The sequence below is a fragment of the Danaus plexippus genome, chromosome 20 (assembly GCF_018135715.1).
Source record: "Danaus plexippus chromosome 20, MEX_DaPlex, whole genome shotgun sequence".
NCBI classification, from domain to species: domain Eukaryota; kingdom Metazoa; phylum Arthropoda; class Insecta; order Lepidoptera; family Nymphalidae; genus Danaus; species Danaus plexippus.
In genome coordinates this window covers 2,016,988-2,033,147 of record NC_083550.1, presented here as the reverse complement: position 1 = coordinate 2,033,147, position 16,160 = coordinate 2,016,988, and the positions used below count along the sequence as shown (strand labels likewise).

Below are 16,160 nucleotides of genomic sequence, written 5' to 3'. Positions count from 1 at the left end.
AGCCAATAAACAATTTATATATTAGAACTAAAGAACATAGTGTATTATTATAGTATAACACGTAAGATAACCGCTTACTTACATGAAATAATACTTTCATTTATTATTAAATTGTACAATTAAAAAAGAAAATGATAAAATATAATTTAAAAATTTAAAATAATACAAGCTCTTAGACTATGAATCTCGTTCGTGATCACAAAGACTGGAGACTGTATTTTGGATTCAGCACTCGTTTGCCTCGGCTCGGGTTGCAGCAACATAATATCCACCCAATTAAAAACCTACCTTCGTACAATACTGTGGTATTAAAACTGTAATCTACATGAAAATCATAGGTCATTTTATTCAATCACATCTGTAATAATATTAAATTAGAAACGATTCAAAACAACATTAGCGTCTGTTCAAATGCAACAAATGACGCATATCAAAGTACATAATGTAACAAATGAGTTGTTATCCATTCGTCACGTGTGGGTCGGAGTAACAAATAAAACATTAGACAAGAAACAGCCAGATGCAATGAACGAATCATAGAGAAAATACGATTGTCTTTTGAAAATATATTAATAAAATATATATATTTTAACGCTGACTATATCCGGTCCACAATACATTTATTTATTTTAAGGCTCTAACAAGATACCAACCATACATATCGAATATTTATTACTTTGTATTCGTTAGATATTTGTAAAAAAAAAATTAACCACAGACAATCCCGGAAGTGGCGATATGGCGCGCGAACCCGCCTTGTCGCTTATATTGTCTATTTTCGCTCATAGAGACCGAACGGTTTCAACGAAAGTGAGGAAGGAAGTCATCCAAACTGCCATCCTAAATTTCAAAATATGTACAAAAATAACAAATATATTCTACCGTTTCTTTTTGGAAACGATTTTTTTTTAAATAACTATCAATCGTTGAATTCTTACAAAAAATATGCTCCATACGCCACATGAACATAAATAAAGCGATCCATTAACTTAAAGTAAATGCTTGTGGAATGCGTTGTTAAAACTTTTTAGACTTAAACGAGAAGATTGCTTAAAAGCATTCATAGGAGATAAGTACGTAAATAGTTAGTCCAGAAATATACTTAGAACATCGTAAATAGACGTGTATCATAGGAACAGATCTTCTTATGGTATAGTTATGCACGTTATAGTTGTAACGAGTTATTCGAGATGGCCGTAACTACTTTTTGACTAAGCCACATATTTTTTCTATCACAAGTCATAAACTATATCTAGTTAGCTGTCATTTTACATTCTGTAACGCAACTATAAGTAATTTATTTATTTTTTTGTTTACATGTCGGTTACTGTCATTAATCTTTCAGTTTGATTGATACTGATTTAGTATATTTCGTCTGACTAGTTTACAAAGACATATATATCTAGAGTCAAATAAATCTGCTAAAACATTTCCACAGACAGTCCATTTAAACGTGACAATTTGTTAGAGTATTACGTATTAATGTGATATTTTTCACACATGAGATCATAGAGCGATGAAAATCAAACAGGATCGTTGCATTCAGTCATTTCTTAGTAACAATCTGTTTGGAGTGCTGTATACTCGTTACGCAATTATGGTGACCAAGGTGCTCCATGTTATCAGGACTTCTAGACAGTTTAAGCGAAAAAGTGAGTTTAAGACTACAATATACTTATATGTATATGTTTTTATTCTTTATTTCTACCATTTTACAAGAACAATCTTTCCAGATTACATTTATTTTAAATAGGTCGTAATTGCAAAGAATGTAGACTAAACACGGGTGTAGCGTAAATACCTGGTAACTATTATCTTAGTTGGTTCGTGTTTTAACTGGCTTGTATCCATTTTAGATGAATTACAGTGTAAAAAATTGTCATCACTACTTTGGATTAATCGATTTAATTTGTATATGTTTAAGCGAGAGAAATATATCTACGTTATTTAAAGGGAGTTACATTATCTAAAATAACTTGTTGTTTTTTTAATATTTCGAACAAACACGCGTAAAAGGTTTTTAATGTCACTGTCCTCGTGTAAATAATAATAATTTTATTGTTTTAACAGCGAGAGGTAAATGTTATTTATATTACCCATATGAAATATCATTACGGTAATTGTGTGGGATTTAAATAACCTTCATAAGTAATTGTAATATATCGAGATAAAATATATTGCGGAATTTTGTAACAAAAATAGCCTTTTTAGTATTACTAATGCTTATATATTTTTTACTTGCAAATATTTCGTCTGTTTAACTCATATTTTATTTATATTTGGTATTGTCTTTCTAGAATATTCGAAGGTGACCTCGTTAACTTATGTTTGGTGAATACATTTTTGTGCAAAACAAATATTTAAATGTTAGTTTCATGCAATTCAATTGATGTTGCTAAAACGTAAGTTTTATATTTGCTGTTTATTTTTCAAACGGTATCCAGGTAGAGATTTATTATTTTTTTTTTTTTTTGAATACGAAATTAAAGTTAAGTTTATATAAAAATGTTTACAGAATGATTTAAATTCATAATTGAAAAATTCATTTAGTAGCGATATCAAAAACTATTTATTTGTCCATTGATTTTCTTATCGACTGTCATTTTTATAAACGAAAAGCGATGTAATCGCTTTATTTTTACGTGAAACAATAGGTCGTTTAGCTGCAACTGCAGGTTTGTGTCGATTGTAAAGGTGAAGTACACAGCCAGTAGATCAGCTGTAACCGCGAGAGACGGACGCGTCCGTTAGTACTAATATATTCGCGCGTGTCTTCTGAAGTGTCTAGTTTATATGTATGTTATATTGTGTACACACCTTAAACTTGAGCTCACTTTTCCGATGCGCATGAGTTCATACTTTCGCTTTTATCGTAATTTCCATATATTTTTTATAGAAGTATAATCAAGGCGATATGTTCATTATTCGTTCTATATTTCTAAACGCTAGCAAGGTTACAATGTTTACGAATTCGACCTTCGTGCGAGTCTAGACTAGCTCTATTGCGATATCTTTAATATTAAAATGCTATTTTAAAAGTATTTAAATTGTAACAATTTTACATATTTTTCTGTTGCGTGAGAGTCATTAATGTGCAGGAAAATATATATATCAATCCGCCATTAACCCGTATCCACTATCCAGTTTTGATATAACATTACCCTAAATATTCACAGCCAAGCCTAGTTTTTAACGAGATCTCATCCTGTCTTTTATAGTTACAAATGTTTGTAAACAATACAAACTATGGATAAGTTATATAAGCCCTTTTCTAAACAAAATTTTATTGAAATTAGTACATACGTTATAGATAACAATTTATACATTTAGTAGAAAGTTTTAAAATTATACGTTATTTACCGAAACCACTATGGTAAGTAAACGTTGATTATAGTGTTTAAAACACTCAACTATCACTGAAACGGAAAATATTAATTTTCGTATTTTTGAATCTAAGTCTGGTAGTGACACAACTTTCTCATATTACATAATTATGCATTAAAAGTAAAATCATTTGTTAAAGAAATATACAACTCTCCTTATAAACGGATAAAGTTAAAAATAATTTAAATAATAATGGTCCATAGCTGATTTCACCTCGTGAAAGCAATCTCGTAAAGCATTTTGCGGTATTTTTTACGTTATTTTTATGTAGAGCAGTTTCTATTGAATTAAACAAATCTCACCATTTCATACAAACGAACGACAAAGAAAAATATTAATTTCTTCGGTTTGATATACAGATGTGAGAATTATTACAAAATTTACTGCAATTATATTCTTCCCATGAAGAGTAGTAGAAAAAATATCAAAACGGATACAAAGAAATGAAAAGGTTTTTGTATGACAAAAATTTAGACAAATTAAAAATTGTAAATATGCAACCATTTATATACATATATATTTTTTAACAATTGTTTAGTTTAAAAGATGAGATCATTGCAAACAACTGAGCTTTGATTCCATAAAAACTCCTCCAACACTTAATATGGCACACGGCGAGGTAAACTTGCTCCATTATATATATTATTTATATTATATAACGTATGGGTCACGGCCGACTCTATGATCAGATAAAAATTACTATTCGACTCGTATTTTACTTGAATTCAATTTATGACATCATTGTACATTACAGATTTTTGTAATTTTTATTACACATATTTGTATAAGTCTTGTACTAAATAATACGTTTAAATTAATAAATAGAATTTTACAACCACAATAAGGAAAGCAGTCGCAGATTATAGTATTGCATTATCTGAGTCGTGAATAAATAATAATATGGCTAAGTATCACCATACATGCGAATCAGCGTAAGCCTGTTTTGCATTCGGTACAACGAACCCATACATTAAACATATTTTTGATTATAATTTTAAAATGACGGATCCCTCTCAGCGGCTTTTGAAACCGTGAAGCAACAACTTCGAAATACTGACGGCACAAATTACTTAAAGATTTTCTTATTATATTTTTATCTTTATTTAAATTAAATAATCTATGTAAGCTTATCGGACTGTAAAAGTGATTGCGTTATCTGAGTACATCGATAGTTTAAATGTAAATAAAAATTAATATGAGCGCTGTAAAATCAACGATTTCAAGCTTGCTTCGTATGATAAGAAAAGTGAAAAGTTATAATCGTAAAGTTGTTATTTATCGAACTCTAGGAAACGTCACATTAGGGATATTAAGAGAGAGTTTTTTAAAACAATTTGTCCACTTTCATTTTCACTTAAATTATTGTTTACAATCAAAGACAAAACTCTGTATTTTGTCGCTTTGTATAGGTACATTTTAATATTTTCCTGCGTGATACACAGAATGCAAAGTGCTGTTTACAACTCATTGTTATATTGAAGATTAATTTTGCAGATTAATTGAGTTTGTCAGTTTGTAACGGTTACCCGACCGGCTCGTCTGGTTCATCTCGAGTACCGCTATTCCCATCTTATATTTCTTTTGCATTGAATTTGCCGTTTTCTATTTAGAAATCCACTAACTTGATGAATTCCTTGCACCGGTGAAAAACCAGCTCGTGTTACACATATGTATCGGTTGGAAGATTTGTTTGTGTTCTCATAATTTATTTGCCTTGCATCTGACAAAAAAATATGTTTAATTTAATTATAATTAAAATGACATAAAAAAGTTACGAATCGTTTAAGACTCGAATAACGTTTGATCTGTAATATTAATGTTTTCGTAAATCATCTGTAAACCGGTATAGTTTATAAGAAATAATTTGTTTAACTAATTTCGTCATTGGCTTTCGATTCTTTTATCAACTTGCGTCTACATTTCAATTAAGCTCACCATTTATGTGTCAAATGCGATAATAATCTCTCGTCCATCAATAAGCCACTCTCTCATGAGATATTTTATCTCGGATTACGTAATTATAATCTTATATACCAGTGTCATTGTTTCATGAGACCGCTTTCACGAGATTAATAAAAAAAAATAGGTTAATATCTTAGTGATCTGACGACTTCAAAACAATATATATAATACTATAGACATATCATTTGTATATCCTGCTATGCCTTTAGTGATACGAAAGTTTTTGATTAATAGATTCTTGTCACCGTTTGTATGGAGGACTAGTTGATATAATTATTATTATTAACTGTAATATAGCTTCTGTAACATTATGACAAGAACATTGATTATAACAGATTTAATCCACAATATTTAAATCCGCGAATCAATTAAGACACCTAGGTATAGATTCACTCTAAGAACAAGTTAGAGTGAATCTAAACATCTGTATGGTAACTTAGTTTAAAAAATAATCTCTCTGAAATGCTTAGTAAGAGTTGAACTGTGTTCAATTCTGTTTTTGTAACCGTTGTGAGTCAGCCCAGTGACTCATTGGTAACAATACAAAAACTTTGTCTTCGGGAAAGTTAATGAAACGCGCTAAGAAATGTGAACTCTGTTGTTATTATAGAAAGATACTACGATGAAAGTAGTTAACAAATGAGTTGAAAGAATCTCATGTGATTAGATAAAGATAATTTTCACTGAAAATGAGTCTCTCCGTAGCCCCGACTGCTAACAACACCGAGGAAATTGGTAAGTAATAAATATGTTATAGTGAAACGATTTTTTTTTTGAAGAGTAAAAAAATTAACAATCAATAATATTCTTCACTACTTTATATAAGTCAAATGTAAACTCCTAAGATTACACTCGCTGTAAACTGTAAAGTTGATGAGGTAGACAAGGCGGTAAACTGTATACTTGACCACAACTGGTCCGCCCATGTTCTGCCCACGTTGCGCCCACGGTCATAGCATCTCTAATATTTATCAGATTAATTATTAAATTTATTCTTTTTCATATTTTATGATTTTACATGGCATTTATCATCGTCATTTAATTCGACATGCCATATAATATTGATATATTTTATTTTTGTAATTATTTTTTTTTATTTAATTTTTCTCGTTTCTTCTTAAAGCATTATTGCGTAAATATACTTTAGTTCCATACCTCTTATATAAACTAATGAAAATTATTCTTATTTTCTCATCAGGACAGTATATTTTATGGAGAGATTATTTAATAGTATATTTTTAATCTATAAATATCAGTGTTCGTTTCACGAAGGATGTTAATGAGATAAAATAAACAGACATTCAGATTTTCTTAATGGATACTCGCCCACGTGTTTGCTTTTAAACCCTTCGGTAACTTAGCTAAATTAAGCTTGCATGTTATTAACCCAGGTTATTTTAGTATGATTTAAACAAAACAAAATATATTTCATAATTATGTTTAAGATAAAAATCAAAAATTCGCGAACACGCGTCGTCAATAAGCAAATTATTTAAAAATTACGAAACATCTTCATATCAGGGGACATAATGTTATATTATTTACGGAAGTAGGTCGGCAGCCATTTTTTCATCGAGATCATTACTGTGTTGCAACTGTACAAATGCATTCAGCTTACGCAACGTACAACAGTGCCAACATATTGAAGATGGAACGGTTTGTGTGCAAATGGCCTTGTCAGCTCAAACCTACTAGATTTATTTATATTTCTATGTACTTTCAACTTTAGCTGTTTAAATAATGTACATTAATGAAGCTATTTAAATATTTTATTGACTTAATTAATGATAAGTATCACGGAGGTCGTGTCAAATTTATTGATAACATTTAAAAACGTTCAAAATGTCGAAACTCCAAATATGCTCAAGTGGAATCTCCGTTGAGAATATCTTAACTTTGTAGCTTTTTATCGGCGGACATCTTTGAAATAACTCACTGAGTTATATAATATAACGTTCATCATAATTACGGACTGGTTGTGTTACGTGCTATCATTATATCGGGAAAGATACACGTCCAGTTTAGCGAATGTAAAAAAATATATATATCCTTATTAATTTTAAACCATTAAACTTGGTTCACATTGAATACCAGACGTCTATAAAAGATTAATGATAATTTTATACAACTAAATTTCTTTTCAATTATAAAGTAACTCGTATAAAAGTAATTCTGTATAATAATTGCAATTAATTCTTGTTTATTATTCAGATTGCTTTGATATCGTAATAAGCTGACTTGATTGAATGTTACGTAATTCATTATTTTATTCACGTACAGATTTCCTGTCCGATTTTAAGTTTGGTCTGAATTGTTGCGCTTGCACAGCGGAATTTAGAAAGGTGAATGACTTTTACGCCTTCATTACAAAAATGGCTGTTAATGAATGTATAATAAATGGCCAATCATTATGCTAAGTACTGAGGTCATAAGTTATCTTTAATGTATAATTTTAAATGTAAACCTGATCAGTACGTTTATACATTTTAGAGCAGTGATACAGATTCTTCTTATATTTTTTTTATTTAATAGTTAAGTTAAATAATAATGTAATAGTCATATATTATATCCGTTATTCTATTTATTGGTCCACTTGTCGTTCGTTGTAAAGACTATCTGTCAGTGCATAGTGTTGTAAATTTCGCGTTGCGGTTAGTAAATCACAGTTGATAAGCTCGATTTTTTTGACAACTTCAGCATGGCATGGCAGCTCGTCTAACGCTACTTTTCCGTGCGTCAAAACGAATTAGCGATTGTCCTCCAACGATTTAAGGAGATACACTCTCTAATTCGTTAGCAGTAAGTTCGCTTATCCCATGTTCAATTTCAATAGCGAAATTTTCCGTCACGATCTAGGATGCGTTAGCCAAATTAATATGGACTGTATGTAGTCGGTATAGAGATTATATAACAAGAACATCGCAAAATGAAATGCAGTTGGAACGTCGCTGTCTCGTCGTCCCCAACACACTATCCAGTTGACATTGCCGTAATGGATCGGAATTATCTCCCTCCCTACCCAGGTACTGTGATAAGTGTAGAAAATATCGTTTAATTATCGATTAGCTGAATAAATTCAGACTCAAATGTATAAAAAACATTTGAGGGATTACATAAAAAAAAAAATTAAGCGGCCGTGACGAATAACACGTTTAAAATCTAATATGTCGAATCGGGTGAGAATATTTTTATAGTGATTTCGATTTTCACTTCGTAAATATTCGATTCAGTATATTTCCAGTTTGTGTTGTATACATCTGTTTTGCTTTCACTGCTTATATGTAGATGTGAGGTAACGGGCTGGTCGTATCACCATATTCTGCGAAATATTTACATAAATACAACTCTTTAAATTTCCTTCTAGCGTTCCATTTGTATTTAATGTCGCTTTTCAAATGTGGATTCAGTTTTTTTGTAATTTTAACAAATACACTACATTTAAGACAGTTTTTTCTTGATACGGTTATTGACTCCGAAACGAAATGGGGAATAAAATACGGTACTTTTTTTGGCTCAATGAAAAAACATTTTTATGAAGTATTTTACGTTGTTATACTGTTATCGGAGCAAAGTGCCCCCCCAGGGAAGTAATATTAGGTCAAGTTATGTATCATAAACTTGTTTCACTTGTTCACAATTGATTGGTAATTACAATTTTGCAGACATCCTCATTCGAAGTCCTGACTTCCTGAACGTAACCACATTAAAGATTGTTTTTTTGTGTTCTTGACTTTATGAATTATATTCCAAAAAAAGCACTATACTTAGAAGTAAATAAAAAAAATGCACTTTAAATCTAAATATAAAATGCATATATATTTGCGAACAGCATCTGGTCATTGACTTCCTCTTAAAATTTACTACATTCAGCTTAAATAAGTTCATAGACCCAGGAATACTGGTTATCGTCAAGTTTCATACAAATTAACAGTTTATTTTTACAATATCATAAAAGTAAACAACTTCTTTTCTTACGTAACCTCTAGATAACTAGTAATAGTTTCCTTGTACTGTATAATGTACTGAATATTATACGAACCGTAATGAGGATAATCACTGTGAAGAACTATACAATCAAGATCTCTTCGTTACTTTAAATAAAATGTCTCTCGTTTAAAAAGATTACAACTGTTTAATTACTATTTCCTTTTCAATACTTTACCTGGTAGAGTTATGTCTCCGAAATAAAAAATGAAAATATTTTTCTCGTTTACAGCTATCTCGTAAGTCTTATTTATTTCTTTGTCCGTTTCTGTTTTTTACATCTGCCAAATCCTTTATAACTTTTGACAGCTCGTAAAAATCATTCGACTTCTTTTATATTGTAACTGACAAGTAAAAGAACCTAAACAGGTATGTCGTAACTGTCAATTAAGATGTACGTATTACGTAATATATATTTTAACATTTAAATATCGCGCTGAATGTCGTCTAAGCTTAAACTATAATATATTAAGCTGTTGAAGGGATCGTTCAATCAAGGCCTACCGTTATAATTACTTTGTTTTGATTCAGTACATGTGCTGGCAACACTGACTGGACTATGTGAGTTAGTGGGTTAATGTATGTAATGATTATGATTTGGTGCCAGTACTGAACTATATTTGTTGTTATTGACAACGAGTATGAATATAAGCATTCGTCGTATTTTATGGATCATAGGCAAATTAGGCACTTAAAAGACGTATAATGATTTTTTTCACGTAAAATAAATACTTTGATATTGTTCTGATTTTTTGTTTTTTGCACAGATGTTATATTTTCTTAAAATACTCTCTTTTACGTAATATTCATGTATTTAGCTTGTGTTAAATATACATGCGACAACGGACACTATTTACATCGCAGATATATATTTGTATAGTGATCTATTTCTGGACGTCCTTTGTGTGAAACTTGACGACGAATGTGTATCTTGAATAGTACATATTATAATATGTTAAGTCGTTTAGTTCTTGAATGCGATTATAATGCAAATTAATACATAACTAAAACCCTAGTTAAATAGACTTCTAACGTTCCAAACGCGCTTTGTTTATCAGAAGTAAAACATTTGCATTGCTATCAAACAATGTATGCAAACCTGTGACTAAATGTAATTTTGAAACGAAATTTACTCCTGCAGTTTTAAACTGAATTATGCATATACCATATCCTAGATCTGGATGTAATTGACATTGAAATAATTGACTTTCTTCCACAGCGGTGTCGGCAAGATGGTCGGCTCTAAGGGCTGCTGCGATACGTCGCGGAGGCGCTCGCCGCTTACGTCGCGAGATTGGAGCCCTAAAAGAGACTTTGGACGACATATGCGAGCCGGGAGACTATGCCCCTCAGCCGCATACACGCGCACAACTACATAAGAGAATTGAGGAATTGAAGGTAAATACTTTTTATCTGGGACGTGGGCTTATTTAAAGAATAGATATTAAAAACATACCATTAGATTGAACTTGAAGTAAAATATATATTACAAGTACTTTTGGTCTTAAAAATACATGTACCGACCAATATGATCCATCCCCAAGAAAAAATGCCTAATGATGTGATTGGCAAGATACTCATATTTGCATTTTTCAATACAAATTATAAAAAAAAACACTACCAATGCTGTATAAACTCCTTACAATAACTAATTATAAGTTAATTAAATTTTTTTTTTGCTTATAGGAACGTCTATCGCGTCTGCTAGAATGTAAAGTCTCCATGTTGAAGCTGACAGTGTCAGTCAGGAGAGCTCTTGGTGAGATGGAGACAGATGATAGCGGATTGACGACTGAATTGACTTCCTTGATCGCTGCATGGGATGACGCCCATCAACGGTAAATATCATATTTATTACTCGTTCTAACCTCGTTTTGGTTCTTATCAAGACATAGGATGAGTTATTCATATTTCGTAATAGATAAATTGTACTGCAAATTTATATAACATGTTTTCGCTATATATTTTACTAAAAGTCGTATTGGTTTCTACGGAAAAACAAATCAGCGAAGTAAACGCACTCCACATTCTTTAGGTCTACTTCATCAATCACTTTCATATCCAAGTCAGATTTTTCTGCGACCAGTTCCAACGTTATATCTAACGAAGCCTATAATTAAATAATTGGATACAACGCTCTCGTGACACAGCCCAATTGGGAACATGCTGAACGGCCATCGCTCATTATTGTAACTAGTACGTGACTTGTTAATGACGGATCATGGACTTGGAAGGTTAAAATATATACGTGATATGTTACCGCGTAGATGAAAAACAGACGCCAGTCTAAATATCCATATAGTATGTTTACGTGGATCCAAAGGTTTAAGTTATATATGCCTTTTATATTTTCATAGTAATTATAAAAGCGAAAACCAATCTTTCTGAACATGTTTTCATAAAACGAAAATTATATAGTTCCCAAATAAATACAAAACTATAAATAATATACTTTATTCTTACTTAGCCAAAAATTATGATAAGTAGATATGTATTGAAATACCTTTATAAATGACCTCTTAATTATTTACAGCGCGTAACAATGATGCACTCTACATTAGTTAACTTGATCTCATAATCAAATCTTAGTTCGGGTCTTATTCAGGTCTTATCTGATCGCGTCCGTTTTTTTCAGAACTTCAACGGAGTTACTGTCATTGGAGAAGGCGGTGTCAGCTTGGGCTGAATGGGAGCGTGCGCTGCGCGAACTGCAGGCAGCACTGCGTGGAGACCTGGCAGCTTTAGAAGCGCTGCGTGATCGACCCGATTGTGATGAACTCGCCTCCCACGTTAGACATCTAGCCGCTGCACTGTTTGATAAGAAAAAGGTAGAAGAAACTCAAACAATCATTGTTAAAAACAATATCAATATTATCAAATCTAAACAATATCTGATCATAGAGTCGGCCGCGACCCATACGTTATATAATATAAATAATATATATAATGGAGCAAGTTTACCTCGCCGTGTGCCATATTAAGTGTTGAAGGAGTTTTTATGGAATCAGTGCTCGGTTGTTTGCAATGATCTCATCTTTTAAACTAAACAATTGTTAAAAAAAAAAGATATATAAATGGTTGCATATTTACAATTTTTAACTTGTCTAAATTTTTGTCATACAAAAACCCTTTCATTTCTTTGTATCCGTTTTGATATTTTTTCTACTACTCTTCATGGGAAGAATATAATTGCAGTAAATTTTGTAATAATTCTCACATCTGTGTATCAAACCGAGGAAATTAATACTTTTCTTTATCGTTCGTTTGTATGAAATGGTTAGATTTGTTTAATTCAAAAGAAACTGCTCTACATAAAAATTACGTAAAAAATACCGCAAAATACTTTACGAGATTGCTTTCACGAGGTGAAATCAGCTATGGACCATTATTATTATACTCAACACTCCAGCGACTAGATCGATAAAGCATTTTAAAAAACTTAGTTCATGAATTTGCTAAACATCATTTTCCTAATGGGAAATTAAATAAATCAAATGAATTGGGCAGTCATCTTCATCATCTTTTATACAACTCAAGTGTCATATTATGTCCTTACTTGTGTTGCTCTCCTCTACCACGTTCGCATGGATTTTGGAGTTCAATTCAAAGATTACTTAGTTGTCTCCAAAAAAAAAAAATATAACAACTTAAAGGCAGCGCCATCTATTGTCTGCTTCTAACTTCAAACAAATTACAAGTGATATGCTCCGATCCTGAATTTTATTAGTAATTGAGAAGTATTTGCAAGAAAGAACAAAAAAACATCCACATCTTTTGACAAATGTTATTTTTATCACAAGGATACATGTAACACGTGACATTATTATCCATAGGGCGGTTCCACGTGTGACTCTCTATCGGACTCGGGTATATCTGATGGCGACAGTGAGGGCGCCGGACGTGCGCGTCGTCTGACCGCTCTGAGGGAATTGGCGCGACGTCTACAAGCAGTGCTCGCTCCAAACTCACCCGCACATAGAGCTATAGCTAAGGTAAACTTATTGGTTCAGTGCTAATCGATTCAAAGTATCAAAAAAAATATTACTATTGAATATTTAAAACTTTATTGCCTCTTAATAGATTTTTTAAAATTATACTTGACGAGTGACATTTCTTTTGCAGCGCATGGAACAAACAGAAAATGAAGTTAAAATTTTGCAAGAATCCTGCCGCGCCTTGGTCGAACAGAGTATACCAGATCTAAAAATTGACGAAGTGACGTAAGTTACTTTAAATCACACACTCATTTATCATTTTACATCTCAATTTACACAGCTTTAATGAATTAAATAAATAATTTGCAGGCGTGATCACACCATCGCTGTTTCAAGTAAGAAGACGGGTGCTGGCGATCCCGATTACAATCCACGCAGCGGCTGGGTGTGGCGTGTACTTCGTTCTTCTATCCCTATACAATTGTGTCTGGTTGCATTACTCCTAGCTGCGTGGCTGGTCGAGCGACCGCGGTGCTGCGATGCCTTGAATTCGCTCGCTCAAACCCTAACGCCACAGTTACGTTACGTCCGTGGCCCGCCCCCAGTGTGAATCGGCCTTATGTCAATAGTCAGCTGTCAAACTAGATAGACAGGAAGAAATTGTCAAATGTCATCATATGACGAGATGACGGTTGACCAATTTTCGTTATATTTGCTAAAATATTTTGCGAAATATCAATTAGAAATGCATGGTCCAACGAAAATTTAAAATTTGACAAATAAATACATGGAATATTTCTAACGTTCTCGAATAAACATACGTGATAGCAATAAATTAAGAGCTATAATTGCTAGGTTAATGTTTTATCAAATACGCGGACTTAGGTGGAAATGGTAAATGCTAAGTTAGCATTGAGGTTTAAGTTTAACCAGAATAAGTGTGGTTCAAATGCCGTTGTGTTATCTGTTATAATAATTTTAGTTTACTTTAATAACTCTTATGGAGTCTTATTGGGTTGTGACATCTTAAACATCCATTTAGTGTTATGCTAACGTTTTTTAACTATTTTGTACTCAATTCAAAACTTGATTTTGGTAAATTATATTTATACGAAGTGAGTTTTTTTGGATTTTATACTAACAAGCAATGAACATTCGTTCTATAATCATTGGCGAAATAGTAATGGATATAATTAAAGCTGGTTTTAGTCATAGAAACATTGCATTTTATTAGGACGATTGATAAGAAACCAATTGCTCACGAGGAGTTCAAAAGTGTTCCAAAACATCATCTGTATCAGATGAAATCCAAGTTAACTTTGTTAGTTACTAATGATATGACATAGTTAATGTAATCATTGTAGTACAATTAATATATAGGTTGTAGTGGAGTTTGTTCGCTTTGAGTGACTTTACAATTTACATTGAATGTTCTAATGATCTTTTCCTTCTACTATTATTCGGCTTAATGAGAGCTATAAAAAAAAATACATATATAACACAAATTATTTTATTAACTACATAAATTCGCTTTATTTATATATAATAAATGTGGCCTTATATATATTATAATTATATAAAGACTGATAGTTAGACAGACAAATGTTTGATATAAATTTTATATTTATCTTAAGTACATTTTTTATATTTAGCTCCATATTATTTGGTATTCTTTTTATAATCATTTGTGACATTACTATTCATTTAATAAATAGAAAACTGTCTCGAAATATTATGTTAATGTTTATATTTCTTTACAATTTTGGATGTATATTTAATTTTATTATTTATGATACGTATTCAAAGTATTATAATTTTTTGTTAAAATCATTTACTGAATATGATATGTAACATCTTGATTTTTAATTCAAAGACGCATGTTATGTTAACTTATGAATAGTTTGTGTTTATCTAAGTTAAGGTATCGTTATAATCGGTAAAATTAATGTTCAAAATATTCTTAATATTAATATCTAGTAGTATTAGTATATAGCTAATATTTTAGTATTAATTTTGCCGTATATAAGTTTTAAATCAGTTTGTGGCAATATAAAATTCATTTTTTCGCCAAATAAGTCGTGTTGTAAGAATACGTTAAAGTAAAAACATTTTGTAAACATATCAAAATGTTTAAAAAAAAATTGTATCTACATTAATTTAGTATTTTTAAAATTGAAAACTGTAAAAATCTTATAGTCTGAAACTACACAGGTAGATACAGTGAATGAAGTAATTTTCGCTCTTAAATAAATTTAATACATAAAAGCTAAGAGTTAAAAATTATATAAGTCTATTATAAATAGAATTGATTTTCCAATGAAATGATTTACTAATTGATATCATAATGATATAAAAACTACACAAAAAAATATTCTACATAATTCAATGGCAATACTATGCCTCTTTTGTGTCATATTCCAATTTTTTATTATTAAGATAAATAATGGTGTTGTATGTAGAGGTATTTGATTTGGTTTGTGAGGGATGATAGCATAGAAATTCTAAGTTGCATAACAAAATGTTGGCTTTTTGAATTGGAAATAAATAAAAATGTTTGTATATTTTTTTTCTTTAACACGACCCTATTTACTCAACCTTTGTTAAAAATGATAGTACTGCAAAAAAAAAATGGAATTTCAGAAGCAAAACATCAAAAGTTACATTTAAACTATATAGTAATATTATAAACCGTAATTTCTTTTTCTCTATTTATGAAAAATGCAAAATGTAATATTTTACAACTTTAGAAATAAATTAAAATGTTGACTTAAGTTAGTGAGATATTTTAACGCCCTGAGTATACAATTGCCTTATATGTACTTGGTCTTTGGTTACTGTAATGAATTATTGTAATTTTATATATTTCTAATACCGAAACAATGGTTTTGCCAGATT

At 30.9% G+C, this 16,160-nt stretch overlaps 1 protein-coding gene across 3 annotated transcripts in view; it reads left to right on the top strand.

Annotated features, from left to right (window-relative positions):
- LOC116773878 (klarsicht protein) overlaps positions 1-15,824 on the top strand; it is a 148,916-nt gene extending 133,092 nt beyond the window's left edge. For all 3 annotated transcript variants that reach the window (XM_061523887.1, XM_061523886.1, XM_061523888.1), the window contains 6 exons: positions 10,550-10,728; positions 11,017-11,168; positions 11,966-12,158; positions 13,164-13,322; positions 13,453-13,550; positions 13,635-15,824. In XM_061523887.1, coding sequence (XP_061379871.1) covers positions 10,550-10,728; positions 11,017-11,168; positions 11,966-12,158; positions 13,164-13,322; positions 13,453-13,550; positions 13,635-13,875 — 1,022 coding nt within the window. In that variant the 3' untranslated portion in view covers positions 13,876-15,824. The remainder of the gene's footprint in view (positions 1-10,549; positions 10,729-11,016; positions 11,169-11,965; positions 12,159-13,163; positions 13,323-13,452; positions 13,551-13,634) is intronic.
- Positions 15,825-16,160: the final 336 nt, after the last annotated feature.